This window comes from Meleagris gallopavo, chromosome 7 (assembly GCF_905368555.1).
Source record: "Meleagris gallopavo chromosome 7, MGAL_WU_HG_1.1, whole genome shotgun sequence".
NCBI classification, from domain to species: Eukaryota; Metazoa; Chordata; class Aves; order Galliformes; family Phasianidae; genus Meleagris; species Meleagris gallopavo.
In genome coordinates this window covers 15,070,961-15,093,236 of record NC_139410.1, presented here as the reverse complement: position 1 = coordinate 15,093,236, position 22,276 = coordinate 15,070,961, and the positions used below count along the sequence as shown (strand labels likewise).

The 22,276-nt window shown below is 45.3% G+C and overlaps 1 protein-coding gene and 2 long non-coding RNA genes across 4 annotated transcripts in view; 1 reads left to right on the top strand and 2 right to left on the bottom strand.

Annotated features, from left to right (window-relative positions):
* Window positions 1-5,182: 5,182 nt before the first annotated feature.
* Window positions 5,183-9,050, bottom strand: LOC104911664 (uncharacterized). 2 transcript variants are annotated; one of them, XR_794104.4, is made up of 3 exons: window positions 8,868-9,050; window positions 6,354-6,492; window positions 5,183-6,157 (listed from the first exon to the last, which is right to left on the bottom strand). It is a non-coding gene; the product is annotated as an uncharacterized LOC104911664 (long non-coding RNA). The 2 variants fall into 2 exon arrangements; XR_014884451.1 differs by having other exon boundaries at window positions 5,183-6,150.
* A 7,624-nt stretch (window positions 9,051-16,674) lies between these two features.
* Window positions 16,675-22,276, top strand: part of LOC146543967 (uncharacterized) — a 119,023-nt gene continuing 113,421 nt past the window's right edge. Inside the window, exons 1-2 of the long non-coding RNA XR_014884364.1 lie at window positions 16,675-16,760; window positions 16,854-16,942. This is a non-coding gene — a long non-coding RNA (uncharacterized LOC146543967). The remainder of the gene's footprint in view (window positions 16,761-16,853; window positions 16,943-22,276) is intronic.
* Window positions 17,804-20,418, bottom strand: IFT70B (intraflagellar transport 70B). The gene has a single exon (XM_003207529.3). The coding sequence runs from the start codon at window positions 20,333-20,335 to the stop codon at window positions 18,341-18,343; it is 1,995 nt and encodes a 664-aa protein (XP_003207577.3). The 5' UTR covers window positions 20,336-20,418; the 3' UTR covers window positions 17,804-18,340.

Sequence of the window (22,276 nt, the reverse complement as noted above, 5' to 3'; positions counted from 1 at the left end):
GCTTGGGAACAGCAATATGGAGTTAGATGTAATAGAAACATCGGGTATCACAGAATTGTAGGTGTTGGAAGGGACCTCTGGAGATCATCTAGTCCAGCCCCCTGCTAAAGCAGGTTCTCTACAGTAGATTACACAGGAAAGTGTCCAGGCTGTATTGAATATCTCCAAAGAAGGAGATCCACAGCCTCTCTGAGCAGCCAGTTCCAGTGGTCTGTTACCCTCAAAGTAAATAATTTTTTCTTCATATTCATATGGAAATTCCTGTGCTCTATTTTGTGTCCATTTCCCCTTGTTTTGTCGCTGGACACCATCCATTTGATTGCCATGCTTTAGGTAGTTACAGAATCTTTTGAATTGGTAGGACTCTTAAAGGAAAGGCCATCTAGTCCAGCCTCCTTCAGTGAACAGGGACACCTACGGCTCCATCAGTTGCTCAGAGCCACATCCAGTCAGGCCTTGAAAGTCTCCAGGGATGGGGCGTTCGCCTCCTCTCTGGGCAACCTGTGCCAGTGCCTCACCACCCTTATTGTAACAAGTTCTCCTTTATATCCAGCCTAAATCTTCCCTCCTATAATTTGAAACCATTTCCCCATTGTGCTATCATAGCAGACCCTGCTAAAGAGTCTGTCCCATTCCTTCTTACAGTCCTCCTTTACTCCTTTAGATACTGAAAAGCCACTCTCAGGTTACCCTGGAGCCTTCTCCAGGCTGAAGAGCCCCAGCTCTCTCAGGATGTCTTAAGAGAAGAGTTCCATCCCTGGGATCATTTCTGTGGTACTCCTCTGGATGTGTTCCAGCAAGTCCATGTCTCTCCTTTACTGAGGACACCACATCTGGATGCAGAACTCCAGATGAGGTCTCATTAGTGCAGGCAGAAGGGCAAGATCACTTCCTTCGACTTGCTGGCCATGTTTCTTTTGATGCAGGCCAGGATATGGTTGGCTTTCTGGGCTGTGAGGGCACATTGCTGGCTCATGTCCAGCTTCCATCTGCTAGTACTCTTCTTTTTTGACAGGGCTGTGAACCACTGATAAGATTCTCTGCTCAGTCTTTTCTCCATGCTGATCAGTCCCAGGTCACTCAGCCTTTCCTCATCAGGGAGAAGCTCCAGGCACCAATCATCTTTGTGGCTCTCTGCTGCACTTTCTCTAGAAAATTCTTGTCTTTCTTAAATAAGGAGCCTGAAACTGGATGCAGAAATTCAGATGTCCCCTCACTAGAGCAGAGGGAGGATAACCTCCCTTGACCTGTTGGCCACAGTCATCTTAGTGTACCCCAGATTTGTATGTCTCGAAGCATGAGCAGTGGTGTCAGTGTGCTATGATTTGGAGTGACCCAGGAATTAAGTATGACTTTTCCATCACCCTTTTGGTCCTCTAATCCGTGGTGGTACTTCTGGCAAACTATTTTTCAAAGCAGAGGGACTCTTCCTCCATGAACATCTCATGCTACTTGCACCCAGTCCTCCAATAGCCTGCAAGAGGCAACTTCAATCTTCGGTGCAGAGATGTTTCAGAAATAGCAACAGAAGCAGATCTGACCATGCCCTCCACCGACACAGATTTTAAGCCTTCTTATTCTGTGAAATTAAATAAAAGTTGCAAGCTGCCTACTCTTAAATATTTATGTAATGATAAAGGCGGTTTCTCTCCCTTTCTTTTGAGATGGCTTTCTCATTTAGTGCTTTTGGATCTACTTCCTGTATTGGTACATCCCAGGGAAGTATTGTACCCATGTGCCTGCCTACTTACCCCACCTTTTGATTTTTACAGAGACCTGTGTGCAAAGACTGCATTTACAGTGTAGCAAAACAGAATTTTAAGACAAATTGAATCACATTTTGTGGCCTTCACAACTCACTCCAAATGCTGTAAGAATGAGGACTGAAGTTATTATGTAGAAACTCTTATTTTCCTCAAATGTGCAGACCAAATGTTTTGTGTCTGTTTCACCTTTTCTTCATTTCATCTTATTTGAAATTAGAGTGACAATGGATATACAGCATGCCTGTCTGCCTGTGTCTGGCAGGATCTCGTTCATCTACAAATTTGTTTTGCTTTTTTAATGTTGTTGGTAAGTGATAGCTTTATTTCTAAAATAAATGTAGGGGATACAGAAGATGCATTAGACTTTATGCACAGTAATCAGGGCAGTGACTGAGCTCTCTGTGTTATGAATTCACCAGTTAACAAGAGTTGCCAAGATGTATGTAGACATTTAAGGGAAAAAAAAAAAAAAAAAAGATGTAACAAGGTTTGTTCTTTGGACTGAGTGTTGAGACCAGGTATTTATTTGTTTAAGTAGGAGAGAAGAAAGGTGGTGTTAAGACATGGCTTGCAGTGATGTTCTGACACATTTTTAGTGGATGCAGTGGGTGGCCCACTGAAGAATTCTGTGCTTTGTTCTTGTAAGTAGACTTGTGCCTTCTGGACCACCAGTGCAATACTGGATGGCAATTATTCTCTCTTGGTGAGAAGTGCTATCGAGAGAGTGCTAATGTGAATCATCTCCCCACCGTGTTATCACTCACATCTCTCCAGTTCACACCAATAAACACACTCATACTTACAACAGCAGCTCTATCCACCACAGGGGAAAGCTGAGCTGTTTGTGTCTGAGCTCAGCTTTACAAACAGCGTGCTTTTCCACCTGTGCCCTGCTGCTTTAGCTTTCAGGCTGTTTCATTAAGCACCCCTTTGCCAGCTTCTCAGCTTTAATAACAAGTAAGTCTGCAGCTGCAGTGGGTGCCTCTGAAATTCTGCCTGATGCTGGGGGATCACATAGCACCTCTGCTGGGTCCTTGCTATGAAATCCTTCCAGTCCCTGGTATACCAGCTGATTTGCTACAAAGATTTCTAGTTATTTGTTTTTATGTCTTTCATTATTGGCTGTTCATAATCACTCTCAGCCCTCCTAACTTGCATTTTATTTGTCCTAGTTCATATTCCCTTTCAATTTGCCTTTGGTTGGGCAATTTTTCTTTTTTTTGGAAGGCACCTGTTTGACTTGAACAATATCTTGCCATTTTACCTTTTTATTGTCTTCCCCCCATATTTCCTGCCTCTCCATGCCCCCCTCCTTTGCACACCTCTTTTTTTGTACTTCCATGATTATATTAAAGTTTCTTAAATAGCTTCCATGCTGAGCCTAAAGATTTTAATTTCCTTACTTTTGAATTTAAAGACTTTTTAATAGCTACAAGGCTTAACCATGAAGTTTCTTTTCCCTGCTGCCCTGTGATGGGATGAGCTCTTTCCAAGGATGCCAGGTCCCCCACCTGGCCACCTCAGCCATTTCACCCCAGCTCCCACTCAGAGAGCAGGTCCATGAACCATGGAGAAAACAAAAGGGAACCTTCTGCAGTAGAAACATCTGCTGAGCTCCAGGACCAGCTCAGCTGTAGGATTTGAAGTAGCTCGGGGAGACTGAGTTTTGCATCAGGTCCCTCTGTGACTGCATGGTGCCAAAAGATGGATGATGTGGGACTGTCTGACCTACCTAGGAGCAGGGTGAAGTCTTCTTACCAAAACCTTTATTCCTCTTTAAGAGCAGCAGTCTGACTGTTGGTTAGAGGAAAGCTGGAAGGTCTTCTGATATGAGGTCATGTGAAAAACTACAAGCTGGCAGAGGCAGCTTCATGCTTGTCTTCAGGGATCCTGCTGCTAATTACCTGTGATATGCCCAGACCATACTGCTCTTTTATTGGGGCACAGTGAGCTGGTTGTGAGGACAGCTCTGACTAATAAAAGCATAAGGGCTCTCAGTAGATTTGCAGGCAGTCTAATTGGGTTCAGAAGACCTTAAAACAACAGCAAGTGGTGACTTGTGCTGGCTTTTTGTTTTTTATTTCCCTTCTCTATCAGTGTTGTCTAATTTTTGTTGCTACTGTGTTGAAAGTGATTACCATCTAGGGAAAAGCTGGGTGTGCATTTTAAATCTCCTTTAAGTTAAATTTAGTGTTACACTTGAAGCTGTTTGTTGAGTGTTTGTTTGTTTGTTTTATTTTGGATCAAGATTATGCTCTCATTCAGCTGAAATTAAGTCTCTCTAAATCAAAACTAGACTGGGTACTGGGCAGTTTGCACCAATTTAATAAATTCTTGAAACTTGATTTCACAGAGTTAATTGATACCATGGAAGCATGCCATGCTAGGCTTACCAGGCTTGTTGTCACCCCATGTGACCATAGGCAGCTGTCTCTGGCTCCAAGTTGTTCTGGCATATGGGTTACTGGGAGCAAGAGATGCAAGCTTTCCTTATCCTGTGTCCTATCTCCTTCACGTACATCAATTGTGGGAACAAAAAATAGTAGAAGCTGTTCCTTATCACTTACCTAGCAGCTCAAAGTCTTGTGCACTGATATTTGGGGTAAACAGAGAAACCTGCCTTATTGCTTAGGACTAGGAGTTTCTGTTTTGTCATGAGGCTTGGTGACTCCATTCAGTCCCATTTCAGGAAAGGGATGAAAGTGAGAAGTGCATAACTAGTGCCAATAGCAAATGCTTTGGAGGGAAAAGCTGTGGATGGTTTTTGTAGTTATCTAGGATTAGCTTTCCTCATGCCCCAGGAAGGCAGATAGGTAATAAACCAGGGATTACTGACGTCTGTTGAGTTTTTGGCATGCTGCAGGCTTTGGCTGGTCTTCACAGGCATCAAAACAGTCACCAGACTATGAAAAGCCACTTTGGAGCACGTACACCCAGGTGGAAGAATTCTAGGCTGTTCTTTTCCTTTTTGCTACTGTTTAGCACACTGCTGATGTTTAGTGAACAGTAACAACTGGCACATTGAGGCAGACAATGTGAGTGTAACATGTTGGAAGGAGAGTGCTGGCTTCTACCTGAGACACCCAGTGACTTTCTGTGGAAAGGGGAAGCCAATCTTGAGTGTAAGTGGCATAACTCAGAAATTAGGAAACCTGTAAACTTGGGAGAGCGGTTGTAAAATCAAAACAAGTACAAATTCTTTAAGACAGGCTTTAAGACAGTTGTTTTTCTAGAGTTCAAGTATTTCCTATTGACTACTGAATGAAGAGACCAAAACTCTAAGCTTTGCAGAACTGAGTGAGTTCTGGCATTCCAGTTTGGCTCTGGTTTCCTTCTTTCTGCCTTGTTACCTTGAAACTGGAAGCATCAGCCGAAAAGAAATTTTTATAACCAAGTTCCAAAACTCTGGAACAAATTATTTTATTGAATGTGGTTAGGCCTTGAAGCAGAGCTGTGCTAGCAGAAGCTGCACTAATGCAGAACAGCATGATGGGTGTTGCACTCTATTCCTACCCAAAGGAAATCCAGGTTGTAGAGAAAGAGACTTCACCAAGTGAAGTTCCCCATGGCCAATAGGACTGTGATTGTTAGAGGGGTCCCTTGACCTTTCTAATGAGGTAAAGCACAAAAAACAAATTACAGTTATTTGTCACGATTCCTTATCAGTGCAGCAGAACTATGTCCAGTCAGAACTGGTAAAGAATTTAGGTTACTCCCTAGTTTTGTTATTCCTATGCTTGGAGAGTTTATTTAAATGAAACATTATGTATTTATTACCAAACTTTCCAGGCTTTGATGTAATACCAGGCAGCACTCGGACGGAGGTGTGCTGGGAGCACAAAAAACAGCTTTAATGGTTTCAGATCCCCACGTGCTGCCCCTGCTGTTGCTCCACTGCTGTCTCTCCAGAGGTGTCTCTGGGTCAGAGTTGAGCTGAAAAGTCATTTCACGTGAGTGCTTTAATGTACCTCAGTCCCACAGGCAGCAGACATGGTAGCAGACTTGCCAGGCTTTAAGAACAGCTTGAGGATGGTGTGCCATAGTAAGGTCGCAGCTGGCTGCAGTCACAGCCTGTATGTTTTTCTTCACCAACACTGCTGCGCTTTCAATGAGAACAGGCACTGTCTTCCAGATTTCTCCCCATAAAGGCACACAAGTGGGGCCAAACTCTTCCTTTGGCCATGCTGAAGTAAATCAGAAATAATTCCGCTGACAGCCATGAAGGTCGCAGTGACGTTACACCAGCAGAAGGTGGGCTGCTATGTCTGCATGCGTGTGTAACAGTGAAACTGCTTGCCAAGCTGGAACGCTCATTTACTGCAGCACATGGATAGCATTATTGTTGCCTGAGACTTTCTTTGAGTAGAAGTCAGTGGTTAAACACCTGAAATCTCAGTAGACAAAAGAGAGCACTATAAAGTTTTACAGCTGCAGAGTAGGAGATTGCAACATGTAGGTTCCATTAAAAGAAAATCAGAAACTATGTTATATTACATACTTCAGGGGTTCTGTCACTGAGTTGATTAGTATGGCTTAGTTATTAGCTGTTACTAGAAGCTTTCTACTGAGAAATGGAATTAGAAATACCTGTTGCTGTATTTTTTTTTTATTCACGGTCTTGTTGAATTTGTCTTGGTCATGCAGATGGACTGAGAACCAGTTCAAAAGCTGTTTTATATGTTTCAGTATTTGCCTATTCTTTCCTTTTGGGGAAAAAAAATGCAATCTGTGGAGACCAAAAACAATGTTTTGTAACAGTTGGGCCTCAGATGCACAGACAGGGCAGAAAGGGCAGAGGTCTGTCAGCCACATTTGTACTCATGCTGCTGTAATTCTGGTGACCAGGATGGTTATTTTCCCAGCATTTGTATCCTTGTGTTTAACTCTCTTCAGCATCCCCTGACCCTCTCATATCCCTCCTGCCTGAGCAATGAGAGCTGCTCTGCTCTGAGATTCAGTGAAAAGCATTTATAGAGGACTCTGCTTTTGTCCCACATCTACCAGAACCTACACGTAGACAAAATGTTGTTTATTCCTGAAATATATTTAGTGCATGGCGTTCCTTCATCCAGTCCCATACAACAAGTGGATAAGAGATCTAGCTTCTACTTGAATCAAGTGCCACTACGTAAAGTTCACTGACAATGGTAATTAAAGGCAAGAAAAGCCTGTGTTCAAGCAAGGCATGGGAGAGGACAATTGAAGAACTAAACCAAGCTTTTGACTGTGTAGCAGACCCCAGTGAGCATGACTGCAGTGCTGACTGCAGTGAGCAAGTCCTGATGTTCCTCCAGCCTCTCTAACAGCAGGCAGACAAAACTAATGGACCAGTTGTGGTGTGTTGTCCCCAGCTATCACAGCGCCGTGTTTGCAAGTCCTTCCTTTTGACCCGATCACCAGATACCTTGATTAGAACATAAACCACTGGTACTGTGCATAGCTTTCACGTTTGTAGCTGGGCTTGGTGTCCCCAGGGGAGATACAGGGGAGTTCGGGAGTCAGAAGGTAATTTTATTTTACCCATTTTTATTGCTGATTGAAAAGTATATAGCATTGAGGATGCTTTTTTTTTTTTTTTTTTTTTTTTTTTCTCTTCCCCTCATCGTGCTTTTGCTATTGGAGAAATCCAAAGAAAAGAAATTGCTTTTGGCACAAGAAATACATGATGTTGTATTTTATTTCATAAGGAGCACGTTTTATTGTGCGCCAAACCGATTTATAAACGTGATCTCTGTAACTCACAGTTTTAATTAGAAGGTGAAAAACTGAATTAGTTCATTAATGCTGTGAAAGGGAGCGGTGACCTACCTGCCAAGTGGCAAGGTGGAAATAATTAATCTGGTCAATTAAAAAGAAACTGATAAATTAAAATGCAAAGCCTTCCATGTGGTGAATTAAATTAGGGAGCCATGATTTCCAGAACGTGTGGATATTGTCAGATGGGATCCCTCTTTCTCCTGTGTGCCTCAGCACTGAGCTTGGCAAGTTCTGCTAGCAAGTCGTCTGGTGTTCGGGACTGCCATGCGTACTCAAACTCCCCAACATGATTTGCTAAAGAGAGGAGGATCCAGCTCTTCATGAAATGCAACTGATAAAACGTGCGTGCTTGCTTCTCTCCTCATATTACAAACCCACTCCTTCCCCTTGCTTGGCTTTCCTTGCTTTCCCACCGTTAAATGTCACTTGCTTTCCTTGGGCTGTGAACTGCTCATTCACCGTGCTGAATTGCTGGGGTCATCTCCATCTATTTATGACCTTAAAAATCTGATCCACACGGAAACTACCGAGCTGCTGGAGCTGAACCCTAAAGTATACAGCGTATGTGCTCCACAGAACTGGAAATAGTAAAACAGTTTCTTTTCTATAAATACCAGTAACTCCTCTTGACATTTACAAGTGCGTAGTATTTTTTTTACACACTGCATGATCTCAGAAGTGCTTAACAGGTCAGTGAACTGTGCATCTGCTCAGCAAGGCAACGGCAAAGCCATTATGTGCCCTGCACCATCCCTCACAAAAGCTCAGGACATTTACATTAGTTCCTGTCCATCTCAAGGCCATAAATCGAAATAAGAAATACGGGCTACTTGCTGAATGGTTGACCAGTGCTCCAGTGCAGCCTGCAGGAGAATATGAATGTTAGTGTTTACTTTAACTGGGGCATATATCATACCGAGCCAAGGTCTTCTTTGTTAAGGTGAGAAATCTCATCAGGAATACTTATTGTACGTCCTGTTGCTAGGAAAAAAAATCATTTGGAAATGCAAAAGCTAAACAGAGGACGATCTGAATGTTTTCAATCTGAGGTGTGAGAATTGGCAAGCACTAAAATTACAGAAAGAGTGAAGTCAGGCGTTCCCATGATGTGCGAAAAATGAGCGGTGTGCGGTGCACCTCAGGAGGCGTGGGCTGCATTGTGAGGAGGGCAGGACTGAAATGGGAGAAACAGCTGCGGCCAGAAATCATATTCCTGGCAGCTCAGCAGCTCTGCTTCTCCTGCTTCCAACAGACAAATCACCACTGGGATTCCCCTTGCCCCAGGTCCCGCTGTAAAATCAGCAGGCAGCCCCTGCAACATCGCTTCATCTCCTGAATACTCACATGTGTTGGTGGATCTCCTTGCTAACTCCTCAGGACAGCATGATGCAGAGGTGAAACACACTCTGTGCAGCCATGTTTCCTGTCCCAAGCAGCAAATCCATGCCAGGTTCCAGCTGAGAGGTTTCTCTCTGGGAGGACATGCAAGCAGCCCCTGTTGGGGGAGGTGGTAATGAGTGCAGTTTCAAAGGGAATGGCACAGGAAAAAGATTGGGGAGGGGGGGAAAACAAATTTATTTACTGTAAATGAGCACAGAATATATATAACCTGTCCCGTGGTAAGAAACTTGTAAAATGCTGTTAAAACCATCAGGTTTCCCAACACCTCTCTGTCAGCCTCTGTTGTAACACCCTCATAAAATCTGAGAGTCATTTCTGTGCAATGACAGCTATCTCAATTTAGGAGATAAGCCCTCCAAAAGCAGTTAGAATGTTGCTGAGGCCAGATTCACGTGGGAGCCTCTCCTGGCATAGCAAGCTATGCAGCGTTGCCAGTTGGGGAAATCCCAGCACTCTGGCAGCTGCTAGGAGCAGCTGCAGTCGGTTTCGGATCTTGTCCCTTTGGCAAGCTTTGCTCTCCCCTCATCCCCGATTACCAGGGGATCCCATTCTCAAGACCCCAGGCAGAAGGTGAGGCCTCGCTGCTGGGAGGTGAGGGGTTCTGCCCTCTGGCCCCAGGAGCAGAGCTTGGCCCGCCCTCGCCCCAGCTGGGCTGAGAGCCTTGCAGCAGTGTGCCCCAGCACAGGTATGCACATTCAGGTGGTGTCTCAACACGTCGTGTTCCAAGGCAGATTTCCGAAGATATCTGGGAGCCTCTTGCTGAAATAGAGAGGATGAGGTGCCTGCATGCCATAAAGCCCGCAGGCTGCCTTGCTTCACCTGCAGTTGCCTCAGTGCTGTCCTTATGCCTGTGAGCAAGCCGATGGGCTGCAGTGTGTTTTATGTCCCTATTAACTCCTCTCCAATGCCAGAGTGAGAATACACGATGTCTGGGTTTCCCTGCAGTCAAACTTAATATCCTGATAAATGGGGAATTGTTCTGAATAGCTGCAGTGTGGGTGGGGGGGGTTCAGCAGGAACACTTCCCGCACGGCAGTGGGCATGAGGCAGCATCTGACTCAGAGATGTTCCCTTTGTGTCTGTGTGTTTGGTTGGTTTGGTTTATCAGAGTAAGGTAAATGTACTTTGTGTAATTCTGATGTGGTGTGGCTTAAATTAGTGGGAGGTTGTGACGGGAACTCAAGATGTATAAATATGAATGATTCTATAGCTTAAAAAAAAAAAGGGATGGTGAAAACTGATCGGATTTCATAAAAAGAGTACTCAGCCTTCTGAGTGCTATGTGAAAATACAAGAAATAGATGAAAGAAATAATAATGAAATGCATGCTAGTTCTTAGCTGCTATAAATATTCATTGTTTCAGGGGAGTCTGTACGACCTCAGCCGGGGCGTTGGCTATATGTCACTGACATATTTCTCTCTGCATGGAGAAGAAAGGAGGTGGCTGCAGCAGCCCTTTGTTTGCAGAGCTGAAGCCAGAGAGGCACCTGGCTCGGACAGGAGAGGCAGAGTGCCCGTCTCTGAAGGTCGTGTAAGCACACAATCATCAGCAGGCCACAGACACACAGCCACATAAGTGTGTGGTGACCTGTGAGCATGGGCATGCTTTGCAGGAGCAAGGAGTCCTTGGGGGAAGCACTGCCAGGCTCACCACTCTGCTAGGGGTAAAAGTGCAGCTGGCTGAAATCGAGCCCAGGTCCTCACCAAACACAGATGTAGGTGTTGTCAGTGCTATGGCAGCACCTGGAAGGCTCCTCCAACTTTGGCTCAGATTGCATGGGCTGAAAGGTAGGAAGAAAAGAGAACAACAGTCATGGAAATCCCAGTGAATTCATCTTTGTTCAGTATCAGAAAACCAATGTCAGCTTCTCAAGATATGGGAAGTGTGATTGGCTGCCAAATGCAAAGAGCTTGGGAGCTCATGGGAATAATTATAACAGTGAAATATTTTCATGACATGACCTTGGGCCATGTACTAAATGGAAAGAAATAAATTTGGCGCTAGAAATGCAAACTGAGCCACAGAGACTTATACCTGCAGAGGCTGCATCCTTACAGAGCCTGCTCCTCAAGGCCAGATTCTGCCATCACTTCACCACTGTAAATCAGAGTGTGTTCTGCTGAATTGCATGGAGGGCCTGACATGGGTAACAGCAAACGTAATTTAGTGGCTGCTGAGGTGCGCTACCAGGTGCAAAGGAGAGGTCATCACTACAGATGTGGTCTGTGGGGGTAATCTGGCATGACACAGACCCGACCTGAGTCTTATCACTGCTAAATAGTGGATTTCCTCTGTCTGGTACTTCTGGATATTTCTAATGTATTTATTACTGATCTGGTCATGCTTCTTTGCTTCCTGCATCTGACTCCTCCTTAAGACCAGATAAAGAAGTGGTTATTTTTACAAGAATTAGGCCAACTTATATTTCTATCAGATAAAGGGATAATATGTCAGATGGGAAAAGGATTTAAGGAAGGGAAATAAAACATTACAACCTGTTTTTTGTTTATTTTTCTGCTGTAGCTACATGGCAGAAATATTAAGCAAATGCTGTCATATTGATTGCCTTCCTCATCATCCTGAGCACAGAGCTGATCTCATAGGTTAAAACTTCAAATGCAAGCAGCAGTTGTTTAATGTTTTTGTGCAAATTTATGTCTGTTCAGCAAACAGAAATTAGAGAAATAAATTACACAAGACTTGGTACAGTCTTAAATTATGGGAGGTTAATACAAATCCTTGGTGTTTTCAGATGTAAAAATAGGAGGTATCTGTTTAATGTGTCTCCATGGGGAGATATTACCTGCTTTCTAACGTGAGAACGCACCAGAGCTGAGGCAGAGGCCTGCTGTTCCTCCATCATGGAAGAACATGTTCCTTTGAAATCTCATCAGTTAGCAAATCAACGAGTAGGGTTTCAGATTTCAGAGAGGAATTTTACTGTGTTTTTTTTTTTTTTAGGTCGAAATGATAAAAATGCTATAAATTCTATCTTAGACTCTGCAAGTGAAAGGTTTAAGAGATGATGCGAGTAAATCATTCATCCCTTCTGAATATCCTGCTGATAAAAGGGATCCCCTGATGTGATATGTACTGTCAGGTCTGAATTTGAAGCAGAGAATTTCTCTCAAGTTCCCTTTAGGGAATCCTCACGTTTTACACGGAATATTAGGATCACCTCTCCAGGCATGGGGAGGGAGCCAGAATGAGACCCTAAAGCCATAGAGAAATTATCAGAAAGAGATAAACTGGTTTCCTTTTTTATTAAATTCTTCTATAACCAGCTTTATAACCTAGCGAGTCACAAAGATGTCACAGCACATTACACACGCTCACTCGCAGGCATGTCACTACATCAGGGAGGCGTCGCAGAGTTTCTGCTCTGGGGCGAGCACAAAGGCTGAGGGCAGGGCTGTGCATCTCCGTTCCCAGGGACTCCAACCCTTCTCTAACAACTTTGTATTTTCTCTCCTTGCTATTAACTCTTACTGGCATTTCAGGTTATGATTTGATTCTTGAGCAGGAGGAGGCTAAGTGCAGGATAAAAGAAGCTACCATGCAATGTGCCAGGAATGGCTGCTGCCATTCCCTGTCTCTCTGTGCTCTCATATGGGTGTGCATGCCCATTAGAGCTGCTGGGGAGGTGCTCTCATGCCTGCAAACAAACACTCCCCATGGTATGAGCAGCACGAGCCCCCTGAATATAGGGAGAGCAGCACAGAGGATGCCTGTGCTCTGAGAAGCTGTCCCTCAGACCTGATAGGAAAGCAGCCCTCTGGCCACACGTGGGAGCTGTGGTGATAAATACCATTGACACCGCAAGAAAATCATATGCCGTGTTGGGGATCCTGCATTTCTGTTTGTGTGCTGGTATGGCAGCCCAGCCATGAATCAGTGAGTATAGGCACAAAGAGCCCTGCGAGGCACCCAATAATGTGCTTCAGAAAAAACTGGGCTGTGTTACTTTTAATTTGGAAGACGACCATTGGAGGACAGTCCAACCCAAAAGGATCTGAGTGTTAGCCAAATCCTTTGCCCTCTCCCACGGGAAAGAGGGCTATAAAATAAAACCGGCTCATAAAATGTTGTTAGTCAACCTGTTCCTCTCTTGTGACACAGGATGGCAAAGGTCCTAGAGGCAGAGCTGGAGGGGGGAGAAGTAAGGTGAGCCGTAAAAAAAAAGGATGAAATTCAGAGAAGGGGATGATTGTGTGCAATAGAGGACGAAAACACCCTGGAGAAGCTCAGCCCACTCAAAGCCAGTGCATAAATTCACTCCTGAAAGTTTAAAAGTTCACAATGCCAGGCAACAATTCCCATGTGTTGAAGGAGAAATTTGGGGTACGTGCTCCGATGGTAGCTGGGGAGATCCCACATCATAGCAGTCCCACACCGGGCAGCAAGATCTCTGCAGACCTCTGCAGGCCTGCACCCCTCATTTTGCAACAGCCACGTTTTCCCAATGTGGAGCAGTCACACCATGAGAAATGCGGGGTGTGCGGTTTTCTAAGCCGTGCTTTAAGTGGGTGGAAATGAGCTTTTTTTTTTTTTTCACTGAGATTGGCTAGGTTTCTATCATTTCAGCACCAGGCACACGCTGCTCTTGGATGGCCTGGAATAGCAGCCTGTGAGAATGGGCATTTTCTCAGGTGTCAATTTAAAGCTCACTGAAGGGAACTTGTCGTTGGCTTTGCTGGGCGCTGGTTTGGGCTATGAGCTCAACCGAAATTAAAGAGCCCCAAAATAGAAACGTTCTGGACTGAAGCTGTTGGATTTGGCAAGGTCTGCTTGAAGATGGAGCAATGTTGCTTAAATTCAGGCACGTTGGAAAGTGTAGGAAAGTGTTGCTAATTGAGGTTCTTTGTGAAATGAGTCCAAATGTCCCAATTTCTATGCTTAATGGAAAAGTGTCAGCCAAAAAAGGGAATTCTTTCAGCGAGAATAAATCCCCAAAGTTTGTCAGGACCCAGTGCCTCTTTTACTTTATTTAGGTCTGCTTCTCTGGGAGCTTCAGCTATGTCACGCTGCTCAAACAAGGGGCAGAGGACTGAAAACAGCGTTCATTGAAGCAGCTCAGTCTTGATATTTTTCTGCAGTAGAATGTGTGCACACTTGGCACTCCTTCCATTACTGATCAGCAACAGCTTGCTGAAAGTGGGGAGAATTTCAGCCCTTTCTGCAAACCCCACAGCAGCCAGGCATACCCTCTGAGACTGACCAGACTGTGGCATCTTCACTGTGCTGTTAAGGTGTGCACTGTCCCAAAGGTAGCTACTCCTTACTGTATTGAGACAGATGGATTTAGCACAGGCCTTTAGAGAAGGTTTTATCTGCTGAAAGGCCAAAGGGAGATGAAGGAAGCGAAGCATGGAGGGAGAGGTGAAGATAGATCATTCAGTGCTTATCTTTCAGCCCACACAACCACATTGTCACACTGTGCCTGGATCTGCAAACCATCAGTTAGGGCTGAACTCTGCTGCCTTTGCTGGAGGACGCAGATTTGAACTCAGGTGCCTAAGATAGGATGCTGTAAGATACTGTGAAACCCAGATCAGCTTTTATTCTTGCATGTAATATGTAAAATGTAATAGCATTCCTCTCCTCATCCACCTAGTAATAGGGCTTGTTTACCCTACAGAAATACCTGTATCTCCTCTGAAGAAGTTTCTAGTCATGCTCCTTTCCAACTATACGTTAAGAAGAATCTTTTGTTTGGTCTTCTACATCTTACTATAAAGTTAGCCATCCCTTCATTCCCAGTGTTTTTTCTCTGACTGCAGAGCTGATCACAAGTGGCCCCAGTACCCTCTGTCTCTGCTCTGCTCAGCTCTAGAAGCTCCTTCTGGGTGGTGGTTTTTCTTTGCAGTCTTTTAAACGAAATTAATGATTTTTGGTTAGGGACAAAAGAACCGTGCTAACACAGGGTGTTAATTTAGGCATGCATTACTATATTTCTAAGGAGCATAAACCATTATTTGGTGTCCTCCCTTCCTTCCAAATAAAACTGTATGTGCCTTCCTTTATAAATGTATTTTGAGTGTAAGTCATATAGGGAAACATTAAATGCAGTATAAAGATAGTAATAAAACTGGTTGTAATGTTTATAAGTTTTTCATGACCAAATGCTTTGTAGCTAGAAGTGCCATAACCGTACACTTTGCACAGCAAGCAGTGAGGCACTGTGGAAGCAGCACACCAGCAGGACCCAGCGCTCTGCTACAGGGGCGGGCAGCTGCCAGGGACAGCATGAGGCTGGGCATCTCTCCTAGGCACGGAGGGGCTGAGTGCCTGCTGTTGAGCAGCTGGCTTTGTGCTCAGAGTGGAAATGCTGCAGGGTAGAGGAGGAGATCCAGCACACGCGTTACATGAAGTCCCAACGTAGCAGTAGAGGAGTTGTGTCCCAGATCCTCTCTTGGCATGTCTCAGTTCTGCCTCTTCCCTCTCTCATTTTGGCACCAGAGGCCTCCTGACATTTGGGCTCATCACATTCAGCATCACTGAATTCACTAGGAAGTCATGTGTTAGGTCCAGGCCAGTCTTGGTAGCACACCACACCTTGAGAGGAAAAGCAGATAAAAATGTGACGTAAGGGAAGAACAGCGGAAATATTGCTGCTGACTTTTTTCTCAGGGTTTTCCGCTGTTTGTGTTGGTCTGCCTGCTTTGTTGCAGTAGGACAGAGAATATTCTGGAGATGTGGAGTGCCCTCTAGCCACACTTTTTGAAACAGTCGCATCCTGTACAACAGAGGAGCTCTATTTCCTTGCTTGTGTGTGTGTGGGGGGGGTTGTTTTGTTTTGTTTTGTTTTTCCCTTAGTACGGAAAGCAGCTCTTTGTTCAATAAATCCTAAGCTGATTTTGGCTCTAGAGAGCTTCCTATAGGCAGAGCTTTCCACCTGCATCTATTTGTTTCTGTGTTGTAGCTGAGAATGTTGCTTTGGTGGACCCCAGATTGCCATCACTAGGTGTGCGTTAGAGCCACTTGCCTGAGCTGCATCCCCTTCCAGGAGAGGATACTGCTTTGTAGACTGCATTGCTGAGGTGTTGGGGTGTTGGTCCCTTACAATTGGGTGGAACAGGAAAGGCAGAGAGTGCAGGGAACGCGGCTCCCTGTTGTCCCTGTGGCTGAGGATCTGTGCAGGCAGCTGATGGGAATAGGAGAGGTGGGCCAGAGCTGGCCATGGATACATGTCTAACTTGCTTCCCATTCTGTCTGAATGTTCAGTGTTTGCGCTGATACCAGTCTGCAATGTGATTTTATTTTATTTTTTCCAAATGTCCAATGACTTCTAAGGAATACATGCAGTGAGTATTAGACAAAACTCTGGTGTTCTCTCAGCCAGGGCCCACAGCTTACGCTTCATACTCTGTTATGAGGTGTGACTCCTGAAGACTTCTTTTTAAAGGTCACGCTGTTTGTGCTGCATAATATAAAATACAGTTTCCCTGTAAATTAAAAACATACTTTACAGCTTGCTGCTGTGCTTCGTGAAGGTGAACAAGATTTGAAATCACAGGTCTCCTTGGTTGTGGAAAATATTTAATATCATCCCAATAGGGCCTGGATGGCTATATGGACTGGTAATAAGCTACAGAGGCCATTTCAGGGCACCTTGCTGCCTACTTTCTCATCTGCCCCCAGCAGAACATTTTCTCATTGTTGACACTGAAGACAGCTGTGCTAGATTTGGTTATACTTTGTTATGGGAATTCTGGAATGAACTGTAACACTGACTAACCCACAGCCATCTCCGTTAGCTACAGAGGATATGCTCAGTCATGTTTCTCTCTCGGAATGAGGGAGAGTTGATTTGCTATGTTGAAATGGTTCACAGGTGTGCTCAATCTCCATTTACACTCTGGAAGGATTAAGTATTCAATTACTTGCCAGGAGGACAACTTTCAAGAATGTTGTCCTTTCTTTCTAGGTAAACCATGGTATGGAAAATGGATTCAGAGAAACCTGCAGTCTGATTCTGAAGTTCACCCACAACTCTTCAGGGAGCCTGCATCAAAGGTAAGTAAATGCATTAAAGCCACGGATATTTGACTGCTATTTAAAAAACAAAAGTGAAAGGCGTTTTGATTAGAATGTGTTTGCTCAGTTTGTGTAGAACATGTATTGTGTGTGAAATAGGTATTGGAAGATGGGGTAAAATAAAGTGTCTGATAATTGGATGTGATGGAGATGATAAGGAATAAATAGGATTTCAGAGAGGTATCAGAGAAGCAGGAATTGTAAGTAATACAAAGAGAAAACTGAAGAGTGGATTTCTTTCATCTAATATGAGATGTGTTTCATGTGAAATGTGAAAGAGATATGATATGTGGAAGAGATATATTTCACATGAAATGAAATTATATGCTTTTTGAGAAATGTGGAAATTATAATTACACACTCGTAGAGTCTTCTATCGGATGCTGGTGTACTTTAAGAGTGGTGTTTGGATCAAAGGGGCAGTCTAGGCTTCAAAGGAAGGACTGCTTATTGAGTTAACACGTGCTGCCAAATAGATCTGCAGGGCAACAGCTGCTACTTGGGAGGCCCTGGCACAGGGGTGTGAGGCATTGCAGTAGAGGAGGGGAAGACAAGGGAGCCTGTCTTAAGGCTTGAGACTTATCCTCTAATTTACTTTTGGAAGTGTAAGAATGTAGTTAACCTGCTAACATAGCATGTAATTAGAGTGTTCTCCAGCAGCAGTCTCTTGCAGCTTTTGTGGGAGAAAGAAAAGGCTACGCTTTCTGTAAAACTCAGCTCCATCTTCCTAATCCTACCACATCCTCCTCCAAATATATTCTTAGTCCTTGTATTACATCTTCAACTTGCATGAATACTCACATATGATTACTGAGTTAGGAAAAGACAATTTTTGCAGGATTTGATTTTTTTTTTTAATTACAAAGCCATTTTTTAATGTTTGAGTATACTATCAACATAATGTGCAACGTATTAAGAATACCTCAGAAAAAGCAGAAGAGAAACTTTTCACACACAAGCACAAACTAGATAACTTTGTTTCTTCAGTATCTGCTAGAAGAGATGGATTGTGAATTATTTTTAACTGCCAACTAACATAAAGAAGCTTGGTAAAACTTTCACAGGGATAGAATTTTCACCTATAAAATGTTCTATGATATTTCTGTAGTGAAGTTCTTGATCAGCACATCTTAAGGTGTATTTGACATGACTGAGAATGCCTCCAGTTACTTCATACACGTTCAATTTGAGCATATATTTAATGTCACACTGAATGTTAAAATACAGGATACAAATCTTTAAATGTAAGCAATCAAGAAAATTACAGCAGGATGAGCATCGTCTTGCAAGCCTAAGGAAAGAACAGTGTTTTGTTTTTTTTTGTGTGTGTGTGTGTTTTTTTTTTTTTTTTTTTTTTTTAGTGTACCGGAACATTGTTCATGCAGTCCATCCCACAATTTTATACATCAGTGCCCTCAAATGCCTGGCTTCGTATGTAACGGTATTTTTCCCACTGTGCATCCTGTTCTCCTCGAGGGGCTGCTCAATGACGGCTGGGATGTTTCTTCCATACAGTTCACATTGCTTCAGAAATTGGACGCAATCTTGAATGACACTGTCACGTAGCATGATCATGTGCTTGGACATGTTCTCTAGCAAGGACAGGAAACATCTTTTGGCATAATACCATGTATCAGTGCTTAGTTTTTTGTTGTATGGCTCCAGGCTTTTAATGACCCTTGAAATACCAAAGTCGTAGTTTCCTTTCACACAGTAAAGAGTACCAATGACTAGATTGACGATACAAAGATGGTAGATATTTTTATCAGGATCATCATAGGACAGTTGCTCTTCCCCCTTCTCAATCTTCCTCATCAGCTCCTCTGCATCTTCGTTCTGGCTTGTCAGGATGTAGGAAACACAGAGATTAGCTAACACAATGGCACTAACGTTAAGAATGTTATCATAGTGCTTTTTAACTATTGGCTCATAGAAGCTAATAGCCTCTTTGTACTTGTTTTCTTGCATGAAAAGTACGTGAGCCACGTTGAGCTTCCATACCTCATGATCATTACAGAACTCCACTGATTTGCGGAAAATCTTTTCTACCATTGTGTAGTTCTTCATGTCCCAATAAATTTTAGCCTGGACCATCAAGACGGGTATATATTTATCCAAAGTCTCATCATATTCATTAACAGCCTTTTTTACAGCTTCATCGTCCCAGTTTTGTCTAGCTTCCTGTATTTGTTTTGTGAGTTTCCTCAGCTGCTCGGTCAGCATCCCTGCTGCGTCATCCAGCTTGTGGAAAGCCTCGTCAGGGGCAGTCTGACAAGTAATAACGGCATCCAAGAAGTTGTACAAGTAAGGTGTGAGCAGTTTGTAGGTTAGATGGGCGTTCTCTGCCAGCACATCAGCTGCCAAGTCATAGTACTGATGCTTGCAGTAGAGAAGCAGCAAGTTTCCGAAGGTTTCTGGTGGGCAGGGGTTCTGCAGCAAAAGAAACTGCAGTTTCTCAAAGCCCTCTGTGGGCTGGGTGTCCATGTTTATTAGCGCTTGGTTGTGGAGCGTGACCGGGTCCAGCTCCTCCTCGGCCCTCGGCGGCATATCAGTGAGTGCCTCCTGAGCCGCCTTCAGGTTGCGCAGCTGGTATTCGATGGCAGCCTTCAGGTTGAAGGCCTCCACCAGGGCCGTGCGGTGCAGGAGCAGGGTGTTGCCCACGCTGCGCACGTCGATGCCCTCGGTGGTCATGCCCACGCTGAGCTCGGGGTGCTGGTGGATGCCGCGCTCGATTATATCAGAGATGTGCTTGAGGGCAGGGGCGTACTGCTTGGTGGCGTAGCAGCAGAGCGCCATGTTGTAGGACAGCTCCGGGCAGTAGCCCAGCACCTGCATGGCGCCCGCGAACTTCCCGCCGGCCTCTTCGTGCCGCCCCTGCCGGTACAGCAGGCAGCCCAGGTTGATCTCGGCGTCGGCCCGCTCCGAGGGGTCCTCGGCCGTCCCGAGGCCGCCGTCCGCGGCCAGCGCCTCCTCCACCAGGCTCTTGGCCGCCGCCAGGTCGCCCTGCGCGTAGTGGACGGCGGCCTGGAGGCGCAGGGCCCGGCCCTGGTAGGCGGGCCGGTCCAGCAGCGGGCTGGCGGCCCGCAGCGCCTCGGCGTACAGCCCGGCCTTGTAGAGGGCCTGCGCCAGGTACAGGCGGTACGCGTCGAGCTCGGGGTGCAGGGCGGCCAGCTGCTCGTAGCACTCGGCCGCCGCAGCGAAGTCCTGCAGCTGATAGTAGCAGTAGCCCAGCAGCGAGAGACCGCCCCGCGAGCGGCTGCTCCTCTGCAGCTCGCGGCTCAGCAGCGCCGCCGCCTCCCCGCAGCGCCCGGCACGGATCAGCCCGTACACCGCGGCCGTGTACTGCCCGTCGGGGACCGGCGCGGCCTCCATGGCCGCTGCGCCGGAAGCGGGCGATGGGTGAAGCCGTGCGGCGCCCCTCGCTGCCGTGGCAACGGCCCCCGCGCCGGAAGTACTCCCGATGCGGGCGGCCCGCCGCGCCGGAAGCGGGGTGTCGGCTCGGCGCGGGGCGCGCTGGGAGCTGTAGTGCGGCGCGCCGAGGCGGGAGCCGGCCCGGGTCATTTCGCGGGGGCTGCGGGGCTCCCCGCATGGCTGCTGCGCCAGTATCTCCTGCGGGGACAGCCCGTAGGCTGGGTCACCTTTCCGCCCGGCGCCCGCAGGCCGTGAATTGCCACACAACTCTAATCGAGACAGACGTAAACCTCTACAGGGCTTTCTGTACCCCCAAGCACAGCTCGTGCTTCCGTGCAAACCGTTGTAGGGGCTGATTTCAGCTGCTGAACAAATGTATGCCATCTCTGGCCTTTGTACTTAGCGGCACGGATCTGATCACCGACTTGGAGCAGCTGCTTCCAGTCACCAAGAATCACCATCATCTGTCACTGGAGAAAGCAGCTTCCTCTGCTCACTCTGTCCAGCTCTCTGGAAAGGCTGAAGCACCAGGGCAGCAATGGGCGGCAGCGATGTGCTACCCTCACTGGCCTTGTCTGCCCTCTGCAGCATGGAATGGAAGATATGTGTAGCTAGGGTTAGGACAGGGCTGCATCAAGTGCTGTGGAGGCACTGCTAAATTCAGCTGTGTCCACCCCTCAGGCACACCAGGCAGCACGGGATGAGGAGAAGTGGATCTGAGTGGATCAGAACGTGCTGTGGTGGGAATGCTGAGCCTAGATGCTGCTGTTTGACTGTGCTGGTGAGGGGGCTGTGGGCTGCAGCTGTGCTCTGTGCAGCTCCAGGTGCATATGAGTGCTGGATGCCTGTGACTGCATGCTCTTGTGTCCCCTCTGCCTTCCCAGCATTTCTTCTTTTCCTCTCATTGTTTATTACAGTGCTTTCAAGCCTCTGCTGTGTGCTAATTACTAGTCGCAGTGCTAAGTAGGTTCGCAGTGCCAGAACAAGATGGGTTTGCCATGGCTGCATCCTTGGTTTTCTAGCAGCTGTGACGCAAATGAGACCTTATGCCAGACAAAGAAATTGCCTTATCTATATTTGCCTGTTTTCTGTTTTCCCCTTTGTCCTTTTATCTTCTAAGCAGTAAACTGAAATGTTTAATAATAATAATATCCACATCAGCTAGAATAGATCTCTTGTCCTTAAAATATTACCTAGGCCTGAGTATTTTTGTCAGTTCAGTATTTCCTGAAGCTCAGAAGAACAAAAAGTAAAATTAAATAAATTTACTGATATATATTTTTTTCCAAATCCTTTTTTTATAAATCTTCAGTAATAGCCTTAAGTATTTCTAAGCAGTTACACTGTAAGAGAAATCTCTAAGTTAAACACGTAACCTTGGAACACAGGATGGGAAGTACTTTATTGATGCACTGTACTGTGTGAATATGAAACTTCCCTTTTACAATACATTAAGAGCCTAAATTTGTGAAAGCTGATGGAAGGAAGGATGCTTGTATCTTAATAGAATATGACAGCTCTCCTACTGCTTTAAAGGAGTAGATCAAATATTTTCTTTTCTGAAATTGCTTATTTCAACAGTAATTTTTCCTTGGAGGGAAGTAGATATGGTGTTTCTACTGAATAATGCTACATCCGGTGTCACTGACTTGTACTAATGTATATAATTTCTATACAAGTAAATATTCTGTTGAGGTCTTTGGCTGGATCTGGTTTCTGGTCATTCCCTAATATAATGCCAAGTGCAGTGGGTGAAGTTAGGTTTCTTCCCAGGAATGACTGCTGCAAGGTCATGTTTCAAAAGTTATATTTGAGCTGTTCAGTTCCATGTGTTTTCATTGCTCTTCAATTTGTGTGATTCACAAATCAATACATACAGCTCTGATTCATCCTGACAAGTCA